General features: G+C 38.0%; 2 protein-coding genes across 5 annotated transcripts; both read left to right on the top strand.

The window, feature by feature from the left end:
- Nucleotides 1-326: 326 nt before the first annotated feature.
- On the top strand, nucleotides 327-6902 carry LOC147283878 (serine/threonine-protein kinase SAPK1-like). Its single transcript, XM_086245608.1, has 6 exons — nucleotides 327-661; nucleotides 784-890; nucleotides 6154-6255; nucleotides 6461-6514; nucleotides 6620-6702; nucleotides 6779-6902. The coding sequence occupies exons 1-6, from the start codon at nucleotides 574-576 to the stop codon at nucleotides 6900-6902; spliced, it is 558 nt and encodes a 185-aa protein (XP_086101734.1). The 5' UTR covers nucleotides 327-573.
- A 2908-nt stretch (nucleotides 6903-9810) lies between these two features.
- LOC147283877 (uncharacterized) lies at nucleotides 9811-12947 on the top strand. 4 transcript variants are annotated; one of them, XM_086244110.1, is made up of 5 exons: nucleotides 9811-10515; nucleotides 10897-10963; nucleotides 11290-11356; nucleotides 11618-11684; nucleotides 12309-12947. In XM_086244110.1, the coding sequence occupies exons 1-4, from the start codon at nucleotides 10373-10375 to the stop codon at nucleotides 11647-11649; spliced, it is 309 nt and encodes a 102-aa protein (XP_086100236.1). In that variant the 5' UTR covers nucleotides 9811-10372; the 3' UTR covers nucleotides 11650-11684; nucleotides 12309-12947. The 4 variants fall into 4 exon arrangements, 3 of the variants coding, with proteins under 3 accessions (XP_086100236.1, XP_086100237.1, XP_086100238.1); XM_086244111.1 differs by lacking the exon at nucleotides 12309-12947 and adding an exon at nucleotides 11793-12292; XR_015122325.1 differs by lacking the exon at nucleotides 11290-11356.
- Nucleotides 12948-21603: the final 8656 nt, after the last annotated feature.

The raw sequence follows: 21603 nt of genomic DNA, 5'->3' as shown, positions 1-21603 counted from the left end.
CTAAAAAAATTGGCGGGGTAAAAATTTCACCCACTTAGGTGACGAAGCTGATTTCGTCGCCCAAAAGGACGTTAGGCGACGAAATGTTTAGTTTGTCGCCTAAAGTGCCTTTGGGCGACTAAAGTAGCTACGTCGCCTAAAATCTTTTCGAATAACACTCCCCAGATCTGCTTTTCTTCTTCTTCTTCTTTATTTCTTTTCTTTCTTTTCTCCACTGCTATCTCTTCTCTTCTTCCTCTCCCCTTCTTCAACCCAGACCCAACCACCCATCACCCTCCCCGACCACCCATCTCCTCCCTCCCTGACCGCCGCCCTCCCCACCGAAACCCAACCCAGCTCCTCCTATTTCTCTCTCCCCGAAACCCATCCCCACACCAAACCACCTACCCACCGTTTTTAGTCTTTTCCACTTGTCCTCCTAAACCCTCTGAACGCTTTCTTTGGCTGCAAGCCTGTGACCCTTTGCAGTTTGATGCAGGTTGGTGGTTTCATGATCTAACTCTGGTTGTCAAATAGAGAAGGATCGACAATGTTTATTTGTGTTGATTGTTGTGCTTTGGACATTGGAATTCTATGGAGCGGTATGAGATTGTGAAGGATATTGGGTCTGGGAATTTTGGGGTTGCAAGGCTGGTCAGAGACAAGTGGACAAGAAAGACCAGAAGGTCTGTTTCATCTCTTCACCTCTTATCTTCCTTTTTTTTTTTTTTTGTGTCAATTCTCTCACTTTTTTTTCCTTTCTTTTTGATATTTGAATTTTTCTAGGAATTGAATTTTTTTGTTTTTTTGTTTTTTTCATTTCTTTGGTGTTGCAGATAATCGAACATGTGCAAAGGGAGATCATGAACCACAGGTCATTGAAGCATCCAAATATTATTCAATTCAAAGAGGTTAGTAATGAATTATGTGTATATCCATAAATGCTACTCTTCTATGTAGATTACTAATGTAGAATTAACCAACCTTTTCTTTTGTTATATAAATTCATAAGCTAAGCTGCTTGTTTTTTTTTTCTTTTTCTTTTTTTGCTACCCTTGGCATATTGTTTTCTTGATCATATTGAAGAATTTTGAAGGCTAAAGAACAATATATGATTGTTGAACCAAAAAACGTTGACTGAAAGACTTCAACCATATAACTAAAAAGAAAGTTCACAACTAAAATAAGAAACAGAGCTTGGTGTGCAAGTAGCACTAACACCACTTAGCAGATTTTGTGGAACAACCCACGACACAACAACCTGAAATCAAACATGGTTAACAACCTAACCATGACTCCTACAAATTAGGAATTCTCCTATAGACTAGGTCTGCCCTACACCTAACTACAGACCACAATGTTTATTGAAAATGAACAACATAATTAAACATAAATCTTAACACCCTCCCTTAAACTGATTTCTGCAGAAAACAGTTTAGGATTGAACTTCATCTTCACTCTTGTGCGAGTACCCTCCCTTGAACTACGTTATGCGATGAACAAATTCCAAGCAAGCTTTTGAGTTGTACAAACACTGGTTGTTTGAAAGGTTTAGTTAGGATATCAGCAACTTGGTCTTCACTCCTACAAAACTCTAACTCAATCAAACCATCTGTGCAAAGATTACGTAAGAAATGATAGCGAACATCTATGTGTTTGCTTCTTCCATGCATAACCGGATTCCTCGAAAGCTTTATAGCAGAGACATTGTCACAAAATATGATTGTAGAACCTTGCTGCTGATGGTCAAGAACTTCAAGCATTCGTCTTAGCCAAATAGCTTGACAGGCACACGAAGCAACTGCTACAAACTCAGCTTCAGTTGTCGAAAGTGTCACAATTTGCTGCTTTTTGGATGACCACGAAATGGCTCATGAACTCATCAAAAACACATTTCCAGAAGTACTCTTTCGATCATCAATATCCCCTGCATAATCACTGTCAATAAAACCAAAAAAACTTGTTTTTTTACTCCTTTTATAATGAATGCCATAATCAGATGTGCCCTTCAAATATCGAAAGATTCTTTTGGCTGCCTTGAGATGCATCTCAGTAGAAGTCTCCATATATCGGCTTATCATGCTCACAGAATGCATAATGTCAGGCCTTGTTGAAGTCAGATACATCAAACTTCCAACTATCTGCTTGAAATGAGTGCTGTCAACTCTCTTGCCATCAAAATCTTTACTCATCTTCAATCATGTTTCTGCTGGTGTCCTAACTGGGTTGCAATTCAACATCTAAAATTTTTTCAACACTTTCTGAACATATTTCTTCTGACAAATAAAAATGCCAGCTTCTGATTGTACTACTTCTATACCAAGATAGTAGTGCATCAGTCCTAAATCACTCATATCAAATTCTTTCATCATAGACTTCTTAAAGTCATCAAACATATCAACATCACTTCTAATATAAATCAGATCATCAACATAAAGACACACGATGAGTATTTTACCTTCATTACTAACCTTAACATACAAAGTATGTTCATATGGACACTTTTGGAAGCCTTGTTTGACAAAGTATGCATCTATGCGGCTGTACCAAGCTCGTGGTGCTTGTTTCAGCCCATAGAGTGCCTTTTTCAATCTAAGAACCTTTTTCTCCTTGCCTTGCTTCACAAATTCTGGAGGTTGATCTACAAACACCTATATATTCTTGTAACTCACCATGTAGAAAGGCAGATTTCACATCTAATTGAAAAATAGGCCATGAGTTTTGTGCAGCTAAAGAGATTACCAAACGAATTATGTCTTGCCTTGCAACTGGGGCAAACACCTCTTTGTAGTCAACACCATATTTTTGCTTGTATCCCTTTACTACCAAACGAGCCTTGTGCTTATCAACCTCGCCTTTCTCATTCAATTTGGTTTTAAAAACCCACTTGACGCCAATAGTCTTTTGACTTTTAGGTAAATCAGCTAGCTCCCATGTATCATTCTTTTCAATGGACTTGATTTCAGCATCCATTGCGTCTTGCCATTTTTGTGTCTTCAACTGCTTCCTCAAATGTGAGAGGAGTAGAATCTCCAAACAAAGCAAAGTGTGCAGTGGTATCATCATCAGAGAGTTCATCTCCACTTACATAATCAATCATCCAAGCTGGTCTTTTTCTTGGATGTTGATTTTGAGGTGGCTGATCCTTTGCAGGTGGGGTTTTGCCAAGAGATTGCTGCTGCGTTTCAATTCCATCGTCGTCGTCTGCTGCATCAAAGTTAGCTGGAGTTTGCTGCTGCTGGTGCTTGCCTTTTCCAGACCAGTCCCACATCTTTTCTTCATCAAAAACCACATCTCTGCTGGTAATTACCTTCTCCGTAGTTGGGTTGAATAATTTGTAAGCTTTGGATAGTTCATTAACTCCAAGAAAGACACACTTCAAACCCTTGACATCGAGCTTTTTCCTCTTTTCATCTGGAATGTGTGCATATGCTATGCACCCAAACACTTTGAAGTGATCCACTGCTGGTTTCCTTCCACTCCAGGCTTCTTCAGGTGTCATGTTTTTAACAAAAAGTAGGGCTTCTGTTCAAAACATGTATTGCCCACAAAACAACTTCAGGCCAGAACTTCTTTGGGACACTTTCTTTGACTAGCAGGCTTCTAACCATGTTGAGAATGGTTCGATTCTTCCTCTCAGATACACCGTTCTGCTGAGGTGTATACGCAGCAGTGAATTGTCTTTTGATCCCTTGTTCATCACAAAAGGCTTCAAACTCTTTAGAGCAATACTCTCCACCACGGTCAGTTGGAAGGGTTTTAATCCTTCTTTCAGTTTCATTCTCAATAAGTGCCTTGAAACTCTTAAATGCATTAAAGGCTTCTGATTTTTCCTGCAAAAAAAATACCCATGCCTTTCGACTAAAGTCATCGATAAACGAAACAAAGTATTTCTTTTTACCATTTGAGATTGGATTAATTGGTCCACATATGTCTGAGTGTATGAGATCCAGCAGATTATGAGCTCTCCAGGCTTTTCCTTTTTGGAATTGATCTCGGTGTTGCTTGCTTACAACACAGTCTTCACAAACTTCGGATGGAGGTGTGATCATAGGAAGACCTGTCACCATTTGTTTTTGATGATGTGTCCTCAAACCGTTGAAATTCAAGTGATCGTAGCAGAGGTGCCAAAGCCATGATCGATCATCTTCCTTAGCCATTAAACAGGCTTGGACATTCTTGATCTTTAGCGGAAACAATCTGTTTGATGCCATTTGAACAATGGCAATATCACCTCTTGCTGGATCATATATTTCACATGCACCTTTTTGAATTGTGATAACATAACCTTTGTCTTGCACTTGACCAGCACTCAACAGATTAGTCTTTAAATCAGGAACATAAAAGACATTCAAAATTGTTTCAACAAAATCATTCTTAGTCACGATCTGAATATAGCTTTTTCCAATCACATTCACAGTAGAACAATCCCCAAAACTTATAGTAGTACGAAAATCTTTATTTAAAAAAGAGAAAGCAGACTTATTACCACTCATATGATTGCTGCATCCTGTGTCGACATGCCATACATCAGGTTCAGGTTTCTCCTTGGCATGTAAGGCCATCAAAAGTGTCTCTACTTCTTCCCTTTTCTCAGCAAAGTTTGACTTCTCTCCCTTTTCGTTTTCTTTAGGCATTTTTGTATAGCATTCATTGCGATAATGCCCAAAATTGCCACACCTGTAGCACTCAATCTTGGACTTGTCAACTTGTCCTTTTCCTCTATTCTGGGAGTGATTATCATCATTTCTCTTGTAATTCTGATAGTGTCTGCTTCCATCTCTGTTGCCTCGACCACCTCTTCCTCTTCCTCTACCTCTACCTCGACCTCTTCCTCTTGAACTTGAGGATTCAGCGAAAGTAGAAGCTTTCAAAGCTTGTTCTTCTGAGATGCCAGAGGTGCCACGAGTAATTTTTTTGTTCATGGACCAGTAAGGAGCTTTGCAGCTCATCAATTGACATTTCATCAATATCATGGGATTCTTCAATAGAGCACACGACATAGTCGAATTTTGGTGCCAAAGATCTCAAAATCTTTTCAACAACGGCACTATCTTGAATTTTATCACCATGGATTCTCATTTTGTTTGCAATCCCCATAACTCTGCCAAAATAATCAGTAAGTGATTCTCCATTGTTCATTTGAAGAGTCTCAAAATCCTTTCTCAAGGATTGAAGCTGTTGACGCTTCACTCTTGCTGAACCCTGGTATTTTCTTTTCATTGAGTCCCAGATTTGCTTGGAAGTGTCCTTTTGGAGGATGGTCTCCAGAATTGCATGATCGATTGCCTGGAACAAGTAATTCTTCACCTTCATATCTTTCAGCCTCTGATCATCAAATCTCCTTTGTTGTTGTTGCGTCAGTGGCAGTGCTGCTCCTTCTTCTGGTACTTCAAATCCTGTTTCCACAAGATCCCAATACTTTTTGGACCTTAGGAAATTCTCCATCAACATGCTCCAATGGTCATAGTGTCCATCAAAGCATGGTATGACTGGCTGGACAAAATTCTCTACTGATTTGTCAGTCGCCATGGATACTTGCTACTGCAAGAACAAAAGATGTTGCTTCTTGGTGGGATTTTTTTTTTAAACTCAAGCCCAATGGGGGCTCTGATACCAACTGTTGAAGAATTTTGAAGGCTAAAGAACAATATCTGATTGTTGAACCAAAAAACGTTGACTGAAAGACTTCAACCTTATAACTAAAAAGAAAGTTCACAACTTAAATAAGAAACAGAGCTTGGTCTGCAAGTAGCACTAACACCACTTAGCAGATTTTGTGGAACAACCCACGACACAACAAATTAGGAATTCAAACATGGTTAACAACCTAACCATGACTCCTACAAATTAGGAATTCTCCTATAGACTAGGTCTGCCCTATACCTAACTACAGACCACAATGTTTATTGAAAATGAACAACATAATTAAACATAAATCTTAACGGATCCATTGAAAGATACTGATGGCATGTTCTCTATCAATTTTTTATAAGCATTGTTAGTATCTGTTAGTGTGCTTAAATTTGTAGGAGTCATTAGGAATTTTGTTAAAATACCTTTGTTAAAAATATGAACTTTACTTCCTGTCACTCTTTGTTAATGTGAATAGCCTATTTTTGAATTCTGATACAAAGATTTGTTTTTAAGAGTATTGGGCTCTCTTTCTTTTAGGTCCTGCTGACACCAACTCATCTAGCCATAGTAATGGAGTATGAGGCAGGAGGAGAACTTGTTAGGAGAATATGCAATGCTGGTAGATTTAGTGAGGATGAGGTAAATTGATTCTTCTTTGACAGGTTAAAACTTAGAATTTGGGATCTCTTAATGTCCCCTGAAAGTGGAATCAATTCGAATTTTCCTTTTTTTATAATGGGAAAAAAGAGCTTCATGTTATCTTTTTGAAGCCCTTACTTAACAATCACTCATAATGTAGCTAAAATTTGCATCCTTTTGCATTTCTATTGTGCTTTTGCATCAGACAAGGTTTTTCTTCCATCAATTGATTTTAGGAGTTTGTTACTGTCATTCAATAGTCTGTAAATTGGAACTCTTCTGTTAATGTGTTGTTATACTGCTATTTTTCCTCATGATCTTTGGTAGTGTTGATTGTAGTAAGGAATTAATTCATTTGTGGCAGCAAATCTGTCATAGAGACCTTAAGCTTGAAAATGTACTCTTAGATGGCAGCACAGAACCGTGTGTAAAAATATGCGATTCAGAGTAATTATAAAATTTAGTTAAGTGGTTAAATTGTTAAATTGTTAAATTGTTGTGTTTAATTTTTTTGATTATAAAGTGGAAGGCGAATGCATGCATCTAGGACCACGGAGCTCGCATGCACTCCCGATCCCGATACCTCACCCGCTCTCGATGCCGTAGTCCAGGCCACTCCCTCACACGTTCCTGATGCCGCAGTCTAGGCCACTCCCTTTTCGGCTCCCGATGCGATAGTCCAGCCCTCTTCGGCTCACCACTACAGTCAAGTTATGGGCACTTCAGCTCCCGCGTCATCCAGTGCGACTTCCGTATCTACGTAACTCAGAGGACTGAAGTCGAAGCGAGTGAATAAATTTATTAATACATTTTGTATAAATTTATTAATACATTTTGGATATAAATTTATTAATTTTGTGTTAGAAAGTTTTGTGTTATATACATTTTGGATATAAAAAATATTATTATTTTTTAATTTAAATAAAATAGGTTTAGGCGATGAAATTGTTCGTCATCTAAATATAATTTGGGAGAGGAACCACATGTTTTTCACCCAAATTTACCTTAGGAGCCGAACCAAATTCGTCTCCCCAGGTACTTTCGTCGCCCAAACTCTTGGGTGTCATGGTTTGGGTGACCAAACACTCGACGAACACATTTCGTCGCCCAAAATCAACTTTGGGAGAGGAACTAGGTTCGTTGCCCAAACTGTTTTTCTTGTAGTGTCAATCAAACTTAATGAACATAAAATTGAGAAAATAGATCCAAAGGAGATCTGGAGAAACTCTAGATCTAGCCGATCAACTAGTTGTGAACTGCTACATAGATGTTATACGTAAATGATTCGATTCCAATCTCCGCTTTAATTGATGTTCAATTCTTAGGAGAGATATACATTTAATGAGGGAAATTAATGCTTAACTAAGAAATAAATGCTAATAAAAGCAAACTCGGACAAATTAAATGCATAAAATTGGATCGGAGATCACAATTCTTAATAACTCAAAATTAAATGAAGAACAAATTCAGAAGAGTCCAAAGAGCAGACAAAATGAAGTAATGGATCAGGCCATTGTGCAAATTACAGAGAGTTTTGTGTGTGAGTTGTTGGTGAGAGCTTTTCACTTTGACAATAGCTTGGTATTTATACCCAAATCAAGCCCCTGAAACCCTAGGCAATATGTCCTTGGATGATAGGCAGCAATATGTCCTTGGATGATCCCCACGTGTAAAGCACTGAACAAGCCTAAGATTTTGTACTTATCCTACCATGATAGCTGACATCCAGCACTTGTCAGCTTTTCAAGATAAGTGTGTTCGTATGATTGACCCCTTCTACAACCTTCTCGGCCTAGTGTAGCCGAGAGGTAATCCTTTCGCTAGGCACATATTATTCGTCAAAGACTTGTGCTTTGCGAAATTGGGCCTTGAAATGAGCTGTCTATTTGGGCTTAATTCACTTACTAAAAACCATGGTACAAACAACCCGTAATAAACAATATATTTTCTTTGACCAGTGTAATGCAATAAATAAGAATTTCCTTATCGAATTAACATATTAACATCTCCAATGTACCCTTTTTGAATCTAGTAAAGATTACAAGCTTATACTTTTTTGGGCTAATTACAAATAAGTCAATAAAACTTTTCACAATTATATTTTAATCAAAGCATTTTTTCATAATTTCATTTTAGTCACTATTGATCAAAATGAAAAAAATATGAATTACAATAAATTAATAAACATACATTACTATTCATATTTAGATTTGTATTAAGTTTGTATTTGATTGCTACGTAACAAAACGGCTTAGGGTTTAACTTTCAGGTTTTGGGTTATACCCAAAATCTGAGACCTAAATCATAAGTCATAAGCTCCGGAACTCTAATTTTAAACCCTACATCTCATTTTATACCATACATTCAATTTCTATACCCTAAACTAAATTAAGGAAAACGTCAATTTTATGGTCATAAGTAATGAAAAAAAGAGATGGACAAATTGGTATTTTTCAATGCACCAAAATACCTGACATTATCAAGTAAATTGGACTTGCATGGTAACTAAAATGGATTGGGTCATTAACTAAAATGTAATTTTTCAAAATATACTATTGACTAATATGAGATAAAAAAAAATTTGTATTGACCTATTTGTAATATTGAAATTTTGTATTGACTTTTTTGTAATTTGCTATACTTTTTATTTAAAATCATAAGATAAATTGAAGGCTAAAAGCAAATAAGCACCATAGAAAAAAAAAATTAAAACATTTTGCATCAACAGTCTTCAATATAACTGAAACGAGGGGTGCGCAGGGTCATGACAAGGGGAGAGTGTTGGCGTCATCATCATACTGATAATTTAGTAGTTACCAAAAGGTCCTTAGATATGACACATTTATCTCAAATTTACCACAAAATTCATGAACATATCAGAATGCCAGTTAAAATCAAAATGCATTACCTTGAAAATAAAGCAAAAGGTCCCATGTCTATGAGCTTATGATTTCTGAAAGGCCAGTGCTATTCCGACCATCCTAAATTGCTGAGTTGACCATCCTATTTCAAAATTTCAACTTTACCCTTAAAACAAAAAAATTCAATTTTGTTCGTCAGGTCATTTGACAGTTATCTACCGAAATATTTATGGTTATTCGACAGTTATCTGCTGAACATTAGTGGATTATTCGGTAGATAACTACCGAATGGAAATGAAAAAGGCATTCGACAGTTATCTGTCGAAATATTTGTATTTATTCGACACTTATCTGCTGAACATTAGTGGATGTTTCGGTAGATGACCACCGAATGAATCTGGGTGATTTCATCATGTTTTTGCAATAAAGGGTAAAATAGGAAAAAAAAATTAGACAAAATATATTAGGTTGGTCTACTCAGCAAGGTGAGGGTGGTCTGCATAGCCTCTAAATAGCCTATAATTTCACGGACCTCCGATCTGTGGCTTGCACTCCCAGGGCAAAAGGTGAATACCCTACAAACCCAGGCCCAGGCCCAATAACGAAACGGACCAAAACTGAACCCAAACTAAACCGGAACAACCTTAAATAAAGAGCCACACAAAATGAAAAAGTCGAATTCCTATCATGTTCACCATCTTCCCGTTGAGAGCCGCCCTTGTCGAGGAGGAGAACTCCTTGAATCTACTTTTGATAGATCGATCTATTATAAAAGTGGATCGATCTATTATAAAAGTAGATCGATCTATTATAAAAGTAGATCGATCTATTATGTGGAGGAGGAGACCTCCTTGATTTGATGCATGTGGCTGCTCCTCCTCCACCTCCACATAAATTCCTCAGAGACTTCCCAGATTCAGAACCCATCTATATGTGTTGCAACATCTTGATGTATTTATGGTGGATTTCGAGGCAGAGACCAAGATGTACGGAAATGGAGATCGATCCCCATAGATTGACGTTCTTCAATCTTCAGTAGCGTCTCTGCCGGCGACTTTCTAAGGTTCAGGTTTGTCTGCATCATTATGCCGATGAACGACGGCCGGCCGCCGCGATCTATAGTCGTGGAGGTGGAAGGGGAGGGGAGAAGCTGCTTCGCAACGGCTGTGATCAACGGTCCCGAACGACCGCCAACTGCTTAGAATTTTTGCTGGGTTCACTCCGAGGCCCAATTACCAACCCCACTCCCAGGCCCAATGGCTCACACCAAAGCCCAGCCCATATGTTCATTTAAAAAAGCCCATAGCCTTACCCGTATCCTTATGAAACTTCACTCTTCCTTTCTCCCGCCATTTCACCACTGTTCATTCAGACACTCCGCACCACCTCACAACAACAGGTATATGCATCTCTCCATTTTTGTTTTATTTTTCATTAGTTTTCTATAGAATTGGGTTTCTGGGTTTCTTTTTCTTTCTTTTTTTTTTTTCTTTTTTATGGGATTTTGGGTTTTCAATTGTATGATTTTCTTGAGAGATTTTGGGTTTTCTGGGTTTCTTTTTTTCTTTTTTTTTTTTTTTTTTTTCAATGGGATTTTGGGTTTTCAATTGTATGATTTTCTTCAGTTTTCTTTGTTTCAGTTGTTCTTCAATAGAATTCTGTTTTATGGGATTTTGGGTTTTCAATCGGATGCTTTTCTTGATTTTTCTATCTTTTAGTTGTTTTTCTTTGCCTTTTCAATAGTATGTAACTCTTGGTTTTTTCTTTTTGTATCTGTTAGGTACTGGGTTTTCTGTGGCACACCCTTGCTGAAACTCACTCTTCCGCCACCCACCTCACAACAACAGGTATGCATTATCGATTTGATTTTTGTTTCTTTTAGGCGTTTTTCATTAGTTTCATTACACTTCCAAATCGGGCTTTCTCTGATATGACCATGATATATAATCTTTCAGTGGGTTTTCTGGGTTTCTTTTTTTAATGGGATTTTGGGTTTTCAATTGTATGACTTTCTTCAGTTTTCTTTGTTTCAGTTGTTCTTCAATAGAATCGTGTTTTATGGGATTTTGGGTTTTCAATCGGATGCTTTTCTTGATCTTTCTATCTTTTAGTTGTTTTTCTTTGCCTTTTCAATAGTATGTAATTCTTGGTTTTTGCTTTTCGTATCTGTTAGGTACTGGGTTTTCTGTGGCACACCCTTGCTGAAACTCACTGTTCCGCCACCCACCTCACAACAACAGGTATGCATTATCGATTTGATTTTTGTTTCTTTTAGGCGTTTTCATTAGTTTCATTACACTTCCAAATCGGGCTTTCTCTGATATGACGATGATATATAATCTTTCAGTGGGTTTTCTGGGTTTCTTTTTTTCTTTTTCTTTTTTTAATGGGATTTTGGGTTTTCAATCGGATGCTTTTCTTGACTTTTCTATCTTTTAGTTGTTTTTCTTTGCCTTTTCAATAGTATGTAATTCTTGGTTTTTGCTTTTCGTATCTGTTAGGTACTGGGTTTTCTGTGGCACACCCTTGCTGAAACTCACTCTTCCGTCACCCACCTCACAACAACAGGTATGCATTATCGATTTGATTTTTGTTTCTTTTAGGCGTTTTTCATTAGTTTCATTACACTTCCAAATCGGGCTTTCTCTGATATGACCATGATATATAATCTTTCAGTGGGCTCTCAACGTAGCTTATGGTAGCTTATGATTTCTGAAATTATTCACATTAGGGGTTTCAAGTTCAATGCCACAGTAGACTATTTGGATGGAAATATGACAGTGCAACTCAGGTTAATGCACAATTTAAACTCTTAAGTAGGTGCAGCTGATTCAATACCAAATATTAATGTGTTATAGTGGGTCATTACACTTGTAATTGGATTTTCCTGTCTTGGGAGATGTATGTGGAGGTCGGTTCATAACATTCTTTTTTATGTATATGGGAAAAGTGTACTGTACAATGACTGGTGTCCTAACTCGTAACAGAGGTGTCATTCACAAGGCAAATAAGTAAGAGAAAGGAAAACAAGCTGATGCTTCTGGTAGTTTGTTTTTCTTTAATGTTTTTCCTGTCAGTTTGGTTGCTGTTTGTGTTTACTTCTGTTGATCTGCTTGTATACCTTATCAGTTGATCTATGAATTTACAGTTTTGCTCTGTTTTTTTTTTTTTTTTTTTTTTTTCAATATTCAGGATGGTAGTGCCGGCTTCCTTCCATACTCTAAGAAGATACATTAGAGCCCGGAAGGAGCTTCACAGATCTACACCTTCTAATGTGGTTACTACAAATGCTGCTGCCAGGCAAAGGGCCTACAGAGTATACATGAGAGCACTTCAGAGCATCTTGGACTGCGAGACGATTTTTTCTCCAACATACAACGATGTTGTTGAGGTATGTGGCTTAAGTCGTAACCATGAATGGAATGGACTAGTCCAACTGTTTGAGCGCAATTCATTGCAGCTGAAGCGACTGCAGAGGAATTTGCTGGCTAGATGTGAACTCGAGTATATTGAGATCCGTATCTGAACATACAGTCTGACTATCTTTACAAGGGCTAATCTGATTACTATTCTTCTAGGCATTTATTTGACATGTAATCAAAATATTCTGAAGTTGTCTTTTTTGTGATTGGTATTCCACATTAATTTGATGATGGGGAATTGCTGGCTGAATTTGAACTCGAGTCTATTGAGATCAGGCTCTGAACATACAGTCTGACTATCTTTACAAGGGCTAATCTGATTGCTATTCTTTTAGGGATTTGTTTGACTTGTAATCAAATATTTCTGAAGTTGCCATTTTGTGATTGGTATCCAACTTTTTTTTTTTTTGGTGATTGGTATTCAACATTAACTTGATGATAATTGTTCCAATGCTCAATTAGAATGGAATATTTGATTGTGCAAAATGAATGAAATTACAACATATTGTTCATAGCAATGAGAGGAGCACTCAAATGTGCTGTTGATGAAGGCATTGTCAGGTTTTGCCTTATATAAAGCATGAAACTCCCCTGTTTTGGAGATTTAATGCATTTAATTACACGAGCAATGACATGACCTTGTTCCATCATTTTTGTTCAGGAATAAATTACAGGACTATTGTTGATCGTTAGTGAGATATCTTTCACTTCCTTAGGCCTTCTACAATGGGGATCCCCAAATACTCAATACCCAAATCAATTTTAGGGATCAAAAAGTGTAAAAATATAGATTTTGGGGATCATTAACACAATGGTATTGATGCCCAAATATGGGGATATTAATATTTAACTCATTTACTTAATTTTAAAATTGATTAAGTGCCCGTTAATTAAATATTTAAAATATTTTATGATTAAGAATGTTATATTATTGTTAATAATTTAATTAGCTTTTCAAAATGACACCAATATTAATATATTAATATTAAAATATTAAAAACGTTAAACACAATACAATTTATTTCATTTCACAATACAAACACATAAACTAAACCACAAACACATAAACTAAACAACATTGGCCCCTCAAGCATGTGGTGCGCCTCCTGCTTGGATCCATACGTGCTCAATCAAATTTTCCTTCAAGTGTTCATTCACACGCCTATTTCTAATCAAATTGCGACGGACATTCTCCTCAGGTAAAGATGATGGAGGCCCACCTTGTATGCTTGGTTCCACGCCGTCATACTCTGATTCTGCTCTTCTAATCGCCTCTTCCACGTTAAACTCCTGCCAGGCTGGATCATCTTGTTGTCGCTCATCATCGACAATCATATTGTGCAATATTATGCACGCTTTCATGATATAACCCATATCATCCATATCCCAATAACGAGCGGGTCGTTTGATAATCTGCCATCGGGCTTTTAAAATCCCAAACGCCCTCTCCACATCCTTACGGAAGCCCTCTTGTTTCCTCGCAAACAACCTGTGAGGTTCCGAAACTGGATTGCGTATTGATGAAATTAGAGTCGCCCACTTAGGGTAGATCCCGTCAGCAAGATAGTATGGGATTTTGAATTCCACATCATTGACACTATATTTCACCTTGTGGGCTCTTCCAGATATCTCCCAATCAAAAAGGTGTGAGCAGTCCAACACGGTAATGTCATTGTTAGAACCCGGAAATCCAAAGTTTGCATGCCAAATCCACGTGTCGTATGAGGCAACTGCTTCCAAAATAACGGTAGGTGTATGATAGTGCCCACGATAGTGAGCTTGCTCAGCCATGGGACAATTTTGCCACACCCAGTGCATGCAGTCTAAGCTTCCAATCATTCCTGGAAATCCTCTCTGACGCCCCTTTCGCATGAGTCTTCTCATATCCTCCAAGTTAGGTCTGCGGAGATACTCCTCCTCATAGACGTGGGTGATGGCTCGACAGAACTTATATAGTGCATCCTTTATGGTGCCCTGACTAATGGTTAGTAGCTCTGCAACCCCATCGAGGGGTTGGCCATACGCCATCACTCTCAATGCCGCAGTCACCTTCTGATGGGGTGTGCAACCAAGTCTACCGAGGGCATCTGGCCTGGATTGGAACCAATCATCATGGAGGCACACATCGTTTAGAATCTTGTTGAATAGGGGTTGATGCATACGGAAGCGTCTCCGAAACGTCACTGTGTCTTCTATTGGTGCAGGGATGAAGTAATTCTGCATCAGCCTCTCGTGAGCGCCTTCCCTATCCCGACGTGTGTAACGCCGACGAGAACACGTACCACCGTGACGTGGACGTGGGGCGACGACTGATTGCCCCATGGACATAATTACACACCCCATCAGCCTTCTGCCTTCCTCTACCCTCTCGTAACTAGTATCGGAATCGTCATACTCGATCTCGGGAGGACTCGAAGATGACGATGAAGACGATGCGTAGTTGAAAGGATTCATCGTAGTTTTGATCGGATGATAAATTATCCTGAATAGATAAAAACTATGTGAATTTCAATTGACGAAGTTATCACAATTTATAGAGAGTTCATAATAATGGAGTACGTGACCTATCATTTCATGCATGGTACGTGAATAGTCATATCATGCAGGGTTAGTGAATAGTCATATCATGCAGGGTTAGTGAATAGTCAATTCATGCAGGGTACGTGAATAGTCATATCATGCAGGGTGTGTGAATAGTCACTTCACACAGAGTACGTGAATAGTCATATCATGCAGGGTACGTGAATAGTCACTTCATGCAGGGTACGGGAATAGTCACTTCAAATCCACTACATAATTCAAATCCTACTGGTAGGGGAATAGTCACTTTAAACATAATAATTCAAATCCTAAACATAATTTAACTCTCAAGCATAATAAAAACATAATTCAACTCTCAGACATAATAAAAATATAATTCACATCTCAGTCATAATAAAAACATAATTCAAATCCACTAATTATTTGGAGGGTACCCTGGGTATGACTGGTTGAGGTCGGTCATATCCGGGTAGTATCCGGCTGAACTAGAGGTAGCACGTGCACGTCTTCTTGCAATTATTTCAGCTTGCTTTGATCCCCAATACTCTCTTTGCATGTCATTCATGTTTGTCAAGTCTTTATCCATAATCTGACCTTCCTCCCACTCTATCGCCCTCTCAAGCTTCACCTGTTCTCTTTCTTCTCTCGCCCTTTCTCTTGCTTCTTTCGCCTTTTCTCTTGCTTCCCATGCCATGTTTCTTGCCACTTCTCTTTCTTGCCTCGCCCTTTCTCTGTCATGTCTCATTTCCTCAGCTACACGTGACCTATCATTATATTCGTCAATTGCCTCCAACATATGAATTTGGTGGGGATCAGCTGTCTTGGCCCGCTTTGCTTTATTTCTTCCTAGGGGCCTTGGGCGTGACGGGCCTACCGGTTGCCATGATGGTGGATCATCATCTGTATCAAGGCAAGTCTCATCTTGATCATCCGGTGTGTAATCGGTCGGTGCGTCCTGATCTCTGACTCGCACAGTTGAATTTGCAGCTGAGTACTTGACGCATTCTTTTAAATCCTTCCAAACGTGGAGCATGCTAAACTTTTTTCCATTGTTCTTGTCTTTATATATCTCAAGTGCGTCCGCAAACTACAAAAATTATGGCACATGAATAAATTATCAAGTATCAACAATGGAATAAACATACAACATTCAATTAAATATATACATTCATAAAATAAAACTTACCACATCGTCTGAATTCGCACCGCTTTGACGTCTCCTTTCGGCATCCAAAAACGAGGCATAAAATTTGTTGCAAAAGGCGGCAATGTCCTTCCACCGTGATCTAATTGCGCCCATCGTTCTGCCCGTTGGTGTGCCCAAATTACGCTGAAAAACAATGTAAACTTCGGCCCAGAATACATCATTTTTTTGTTGTGCACCGAGTTCCGAATTTGGAGACTTCTCTAGCCAAGCTTGAACTAGAGCAATATCTTCATCTTTGGCCCAACCAAGACCTCTAACCATATTGAATTAACTAAATTTGATGAAAATATGGTGTAAAAGAGAGAAAGATGTGAAGAAAAAAATAAGAAGAATGAGGTTTATATAGAATTTTTGGTGTACTAGCCGTTATAAAATTAAAGGGAATTTTGAGAAATTTTTCTGAATTTTTTGGGATTTTTTTGACATTTTTTTCGATTTTTTCTATATTTATTATTATTATTTTTTTCAAAAATGACTGATTATTTTTTGGGCCGTTGATCTTCAACGGCACGTAAATCTCCACCATTCATTTTCAAATGGCCCACCTTTTTTGGGCTGACCATTCAATATGCAGGGAGCCGTTGTAGGCTTTTGATTGCGTGGAGAATTGATCAAAAGGCATGACAATTGATTGAAGGCTGCTTTTGATTGCGTGGAGAATTGATCCAAAGGCATGACAATTGATTGAAGGCTGCAGGGTATTGATTAATGGGCATGCAGAGCTGCAGGGGGCTGCTGGCTGATGTGGCAGCTCCCTATTCCTTCATGTTCCAGTGGGTCCGCAAGTTGCTTTCATGTGAATGAGAGAGAATATCAGCTTTTTATTTTTTGTGGGCCAGTAGTTTATTTTGGTTTTGGGTATAGTTTATCCCCAAAATTGGGGATAGTTTTTGGGTCTCAAAAAATTATGGGGATCACAATCCGGCCCATTGTGAATGGGCTATACCCATTTTATACCCAAAAATTGGGTTTGGGGTTCAGTTTCTGATTGCATTGTGGAAGGCCTTAGGCCTTCTACAACCATGATCCCCAATACTCAATACCCAAAATCAATTTTGGGTATCAAATAGTGTCCAATTTTAAATTTTGGATCTCGCCAACACAATGGTGTTGATATCTAAATATGGGGATTGATATTTTTCACATATTTAATTAATCTTAAAATTAATTAAGTGCCTGTTAATTAAACATTTATAATATTTTATATAAAAATATTATATTATTGTTAATCATTTAATTATCTGTTCAAAATGACACTAATATTAATACATTAGTATTAATATTAAAATATTAAAACGTTAAACACAACACAATTTATTTTATTTCACAACACAAACACATAAACTAAACCACAAACACATAAACTAAACATCATTGGCCCCTCAACCAAACACTAATCATTCATGATTATAAACTCATGTATGTGGTGCATCTCCTGCTTGGATCCATACGTGCTCAATTAAATTTTCCTTCAACCATGCATTATGATGCCTATCCCTAATCAAATTGCGACGTACATTATTCTCAGGTAAAGATAATGGAGGCCCATCTTGTATGCTTGGTTCCACACCGTCATACTATGCTTCTGCCCTTCAAATCATCTTTTGCGCGTTAAACTTCTGCCAGGCTGGATCATCTTCTGGTCGTTCATTATCGACAATCACATTGTGCAATATTATGAACGCTTTCATGATATAACCCAAATCGTTGGGTCTCCAATAACGAGCTGGCCGTTTGATAATCTACCATCGAGCTTTTAAAATCTCAAACGCCCTCCCCACATCCTTACGGAAGCTCTTTTGTCTCTTCGCAAACAACTTGTGAGGATCCGAAATCGGGTTGCGTATTGATGAAATCAAAGTCGCCCACCTCAGGTAGATCCCGTCAGCAAGATAGTATGAGATTTTGTATTCCACATCATTGACCCTTTATTTCACCTTGTGGGCTCTTCTAGATATCTTTGCATCAAAATGGTGTGAGCAATCCAGCACGGTAATGTCATTGTTAGCACCCGAAAATCCGAAGTTTGCATGCCAAATCCTCGTGTCGTATGAGACAACTGCTTCCAAAATAACGGTTGGTGTATGCTAGTGCCCACAATAGCGAGCTTGCTTAGCCATGGGGTAATTTTGCCACACCCAGTGCATGCAGTCTCAGCTTCCAATCATTCCTGAAAATCCTTTCTAGCACCCTTTTCGCGTGAGTCTTCTCATGTTCTCCAGATTAGGTCTGCGGAGATACTGCTCCTCATAGACCTTGGTGATGGCTCGGCAGAACTTATATAATGCATCTCTTATGGTGCCCTGGCTAATAGTTAGTAGCTCAGCGACCACATCAAAGAGTTGGCCATATGCCATCACTCTCAATGTCGCAGTCACCTTCTGATGGGGTGTGCAACCAAGTCTACCGATTGCATCTGGCCTGGATTGGAACCAATCATCATGGAGGCACACATCGTTCATAATCTTATTGAATAGGGATTGATGCATACAAAAACGTCTCTGAAACGTTACATTGTCTTCTATCGGTGCATGGATGAAGTAATTCTGCATCAGTCTCCCGTGAGTGCCTTCCCTATCTCGATGTGTGTAACGCCAACAGGAGACGTACCACCGTGAACAATTTCAAGCATTTTCAATTTCTATGACTAATCAATACACAAGGGCATTTTCAATTTCAAGCATCCGCTAAACCCAACATGGATACCCCTGACTGATCTTTAACTTCTATCATAGAATGCAAACGTGAACAATTATTAACTGTATACAGCTCCCACACTTTAATTCCACACTTCTCCAAAGCAGAAACCAACCTCCTCCTATGCACATCATTTGGGTATGCCCCATCTGTACTGACAAGCACAGCGCCAGTGTAACATTGGCCTGCAACTCGAGCAGCACCACTATAATAAAACAAGCCCCAACTAAGATCATCGGCGACATCAACAATTGTCCAAAACTCATTCGAAACAACCCTGTTGTCCAAGACACAGAAGTGGAATGTCCCAGGGATTTTACTTCTCTTGACATGATACTTTCGCCTCCTCCAAACCATCTTCCCCTCCAATGTTTTCACCTGAAAAACTGGTTCATACAAAAATGATCCTCTTGCCTTCCCTAGAACTGCCTTAGGATATTACTAAGAAGGAAATTTTTGCTAAAAGAGAAAAACATTTAGGTAAACAAGCATAATTAAATGACCAATAATTTACAAGGAGAATGGGAGCTTACTAGGTTGTTGGATGATAAGATGTTGGCCGTGGCTTACATTGTTCTCCCACTGTTCTTTTGATGATGCTGCATGCTTGCAGACCTTAAATTGAGTGGATTGAAAGGTAAAAAATATGATTGTCTTGTCTAAAGGCAAAGGAAACAAACACAATCATAGCAAGTTCCGAGACGACCTGCAAAAAAAGTATGTTTTCAGAAAGTAATGACAAAACCTAAACAAATTAAATTGTAATATTCAAAATGAGATAGCAAGTTCATGCAAAAGGGATCCATAACAGATTTCAACAAGGATGTCATTGTATCTACTAGGCAATGTCTAGGTGCAGTTGCATGAAAGTGAAGTATTTATTAGAACAAAGTCTAAAAACAAGCTAGGCTTTTGATGGAGCACAATTAAAATGATTCCATTCAGTTCTCAAATTAAATAAAGAAAACAATATAGTAGTAATGGATAAGATTACAAAATCCACCAACTTTGTGTCTCTTATGATTCTCCTTAAGGAAACACTTTCATCACACTTCCCCAAAGCCCAGTAACTGATCATCCATGGTCTTAGGAAAACATAAGCCATATAAGTACATGCAATAAAAACTGCACAGAACAGCTCTGCATGGCTTTAGAACATTTGGCATTTGCAATCATAATTAATGATGAGTAAGAAAGGAGAGGGGGGGTTGCCATATAATCAGTAGTGTTAGACATCCCACATTTTTATACTACAATTTCATACCACCTTATGTGACAATTTACATAGCATTCATACATTGGACACTAAAAAATAAAAATAAAAACCAAAAAGAAAAAGGAAAACCTTGTCCAGTAAAATGGTATAAAAATATGGTACGTATAGCATTATTGCCAAATAAATGAACAATGGCTACAGGCCTCTTTAGCTCATCAGACATCTTTCAAAAAAGGAAATATGACTCAAGTGATCAAGTAGTAGTCACAAATGTAAATCAACCAAAAGTTCGCTCTTTCATTGGGGCAAATTAGTAAATGATTTAACTCAAATTATTGAGCTAAATTAGACAAAGGGAAATTCTATACATATATACCCAACATTCTTCTTATTTTACCAAACAAAATATTTAATCATGAATGGATAATTATGTCCCATGATGAAATGACCATTGAGGACAAATGCAACTTAAAAAAAAAAAATAAAAAAAAAAAACTTTGTTTCTTTCTTACCCAACATCATATCTTCATCTTCAACCTCTTCCATAACCAAAGTTTTGACCTCATATCATCCAATCAAGTGTTTTAACCCGAATAGAGGATCAAATCATTATTTTTGAGGCACAAATGAGGTATGTGTGCCAATTTTTTGCATTTTTTCGTGGGTATTAAAAGCTTGAGCAAATCTGGGTTCGCGCAGTATTTAGTGGACCAATGCCGAACATTTGCATTATATTCGATAGACACCTGCTGAACATTTGCATTATATTCGGCAAGTGCCCACCGAATAATGGTAGGATGTTCAGCAGGTACCCACCGAATGGTGCAAAAATGTCTAAAATTATCACACAACCATCATTTGGTGGGCACTTGCAGAACATCCTATCATTATTCGGTGGGCACCTGCCGAATATAATGCAAATGTTCGGTAAGTGCCTGCCAAATAAAATGCAAATATTCAGTAGGCACCTGTCGAACATAATGCAAATGTTCGGCACTGGTCTATCGAACACTGCGCGAACCCAGATTCGTTCATGGCGTTCATAACACAAAAAAGTTTGTACACAACCCTCGTTTGGAAGCTCCCAAACGACGATTTGACTCTTCATTCGTCCAAACAACCTTGATTGGATGATATGGAGACAAAAATTAGTTTGGAGTTTGAAGTTTAGTTATGAGAGTGAGGTTGAAGATAAGTTTGGGAGGGAGGGAGGTTAGGTATTATTAATAAGGGTATGATAGTAGTTGAGTAAAATGAGAAAATATTAATTTGAAAAAATTGATAATTGGGTAAATTGAGAAGTTGGGTAAAATAAAAAGATTTTTGAGTATGTATAGAATTTCCCTTAGACAAAATACCACTATTGTTGTTATAATGTAATATTATATATTGATAGTGTTAGAT

This window comes from Dryas octopetala, chromosome 5 (genome assembly GCF_963921425.1).
Source record: "Dryas octopetala chromosome 5, drDryOcto1.1, whole genome shotgun sequence".
NCBI lineage: Eukaryota > Viridiplantae > Streptophyta > Magnoliopsida > Rosales > Rosaceae > Dryas > Dryas octopetala.
This window is presented reverse-complemented; position numbering and strand designations above follow the sequence as displayed.

Bases quoted from the DNA above. Each gene is read 5' to 3' on its own strand.
- LOC147283878 (XM_086245608.1), top strand. From the start codon at position 574: ATGGAGCGGTATGAGATTGTGAAGGATATTGGGTCTGGGAATTTTGGG. The intron at 662-783 runs GAAGGTCTGTTT...AATTTTTTTGTT, and splicing joins CAAGTGGACAAGAAAGACCA to TTTTTGTTTTTTTCATTTCT. The intron at 6,515-6,619 runs GTCTGTAAATTG...CATTTGTGGCAG, and splicing joins TTTGTTACTGTCATTCAATA to CAAATCTGTCATAGAGACCT.
- LOC147283877 (XM_086244110.1), top strand. From the start codon at position 10,373: ATGGCTCACACCAAAGCCCAGCCCATATGTTCATTTAAAAAAGCCCAT. The intron at 10,516-10,896 runs GTATATGCATCT...TGTATCTGTTAG, and splicing joins GCACCACCTCACAACAACAG to GTACTGGGTTTTCTGTGGCA. The intron at 11,357-11,617 runs GTATGCATTATC...CGTATCTGTTAG, and splicing joins CACCCACCTCACAACAACAG to GTACTGGGTTTTCTGTGGCA.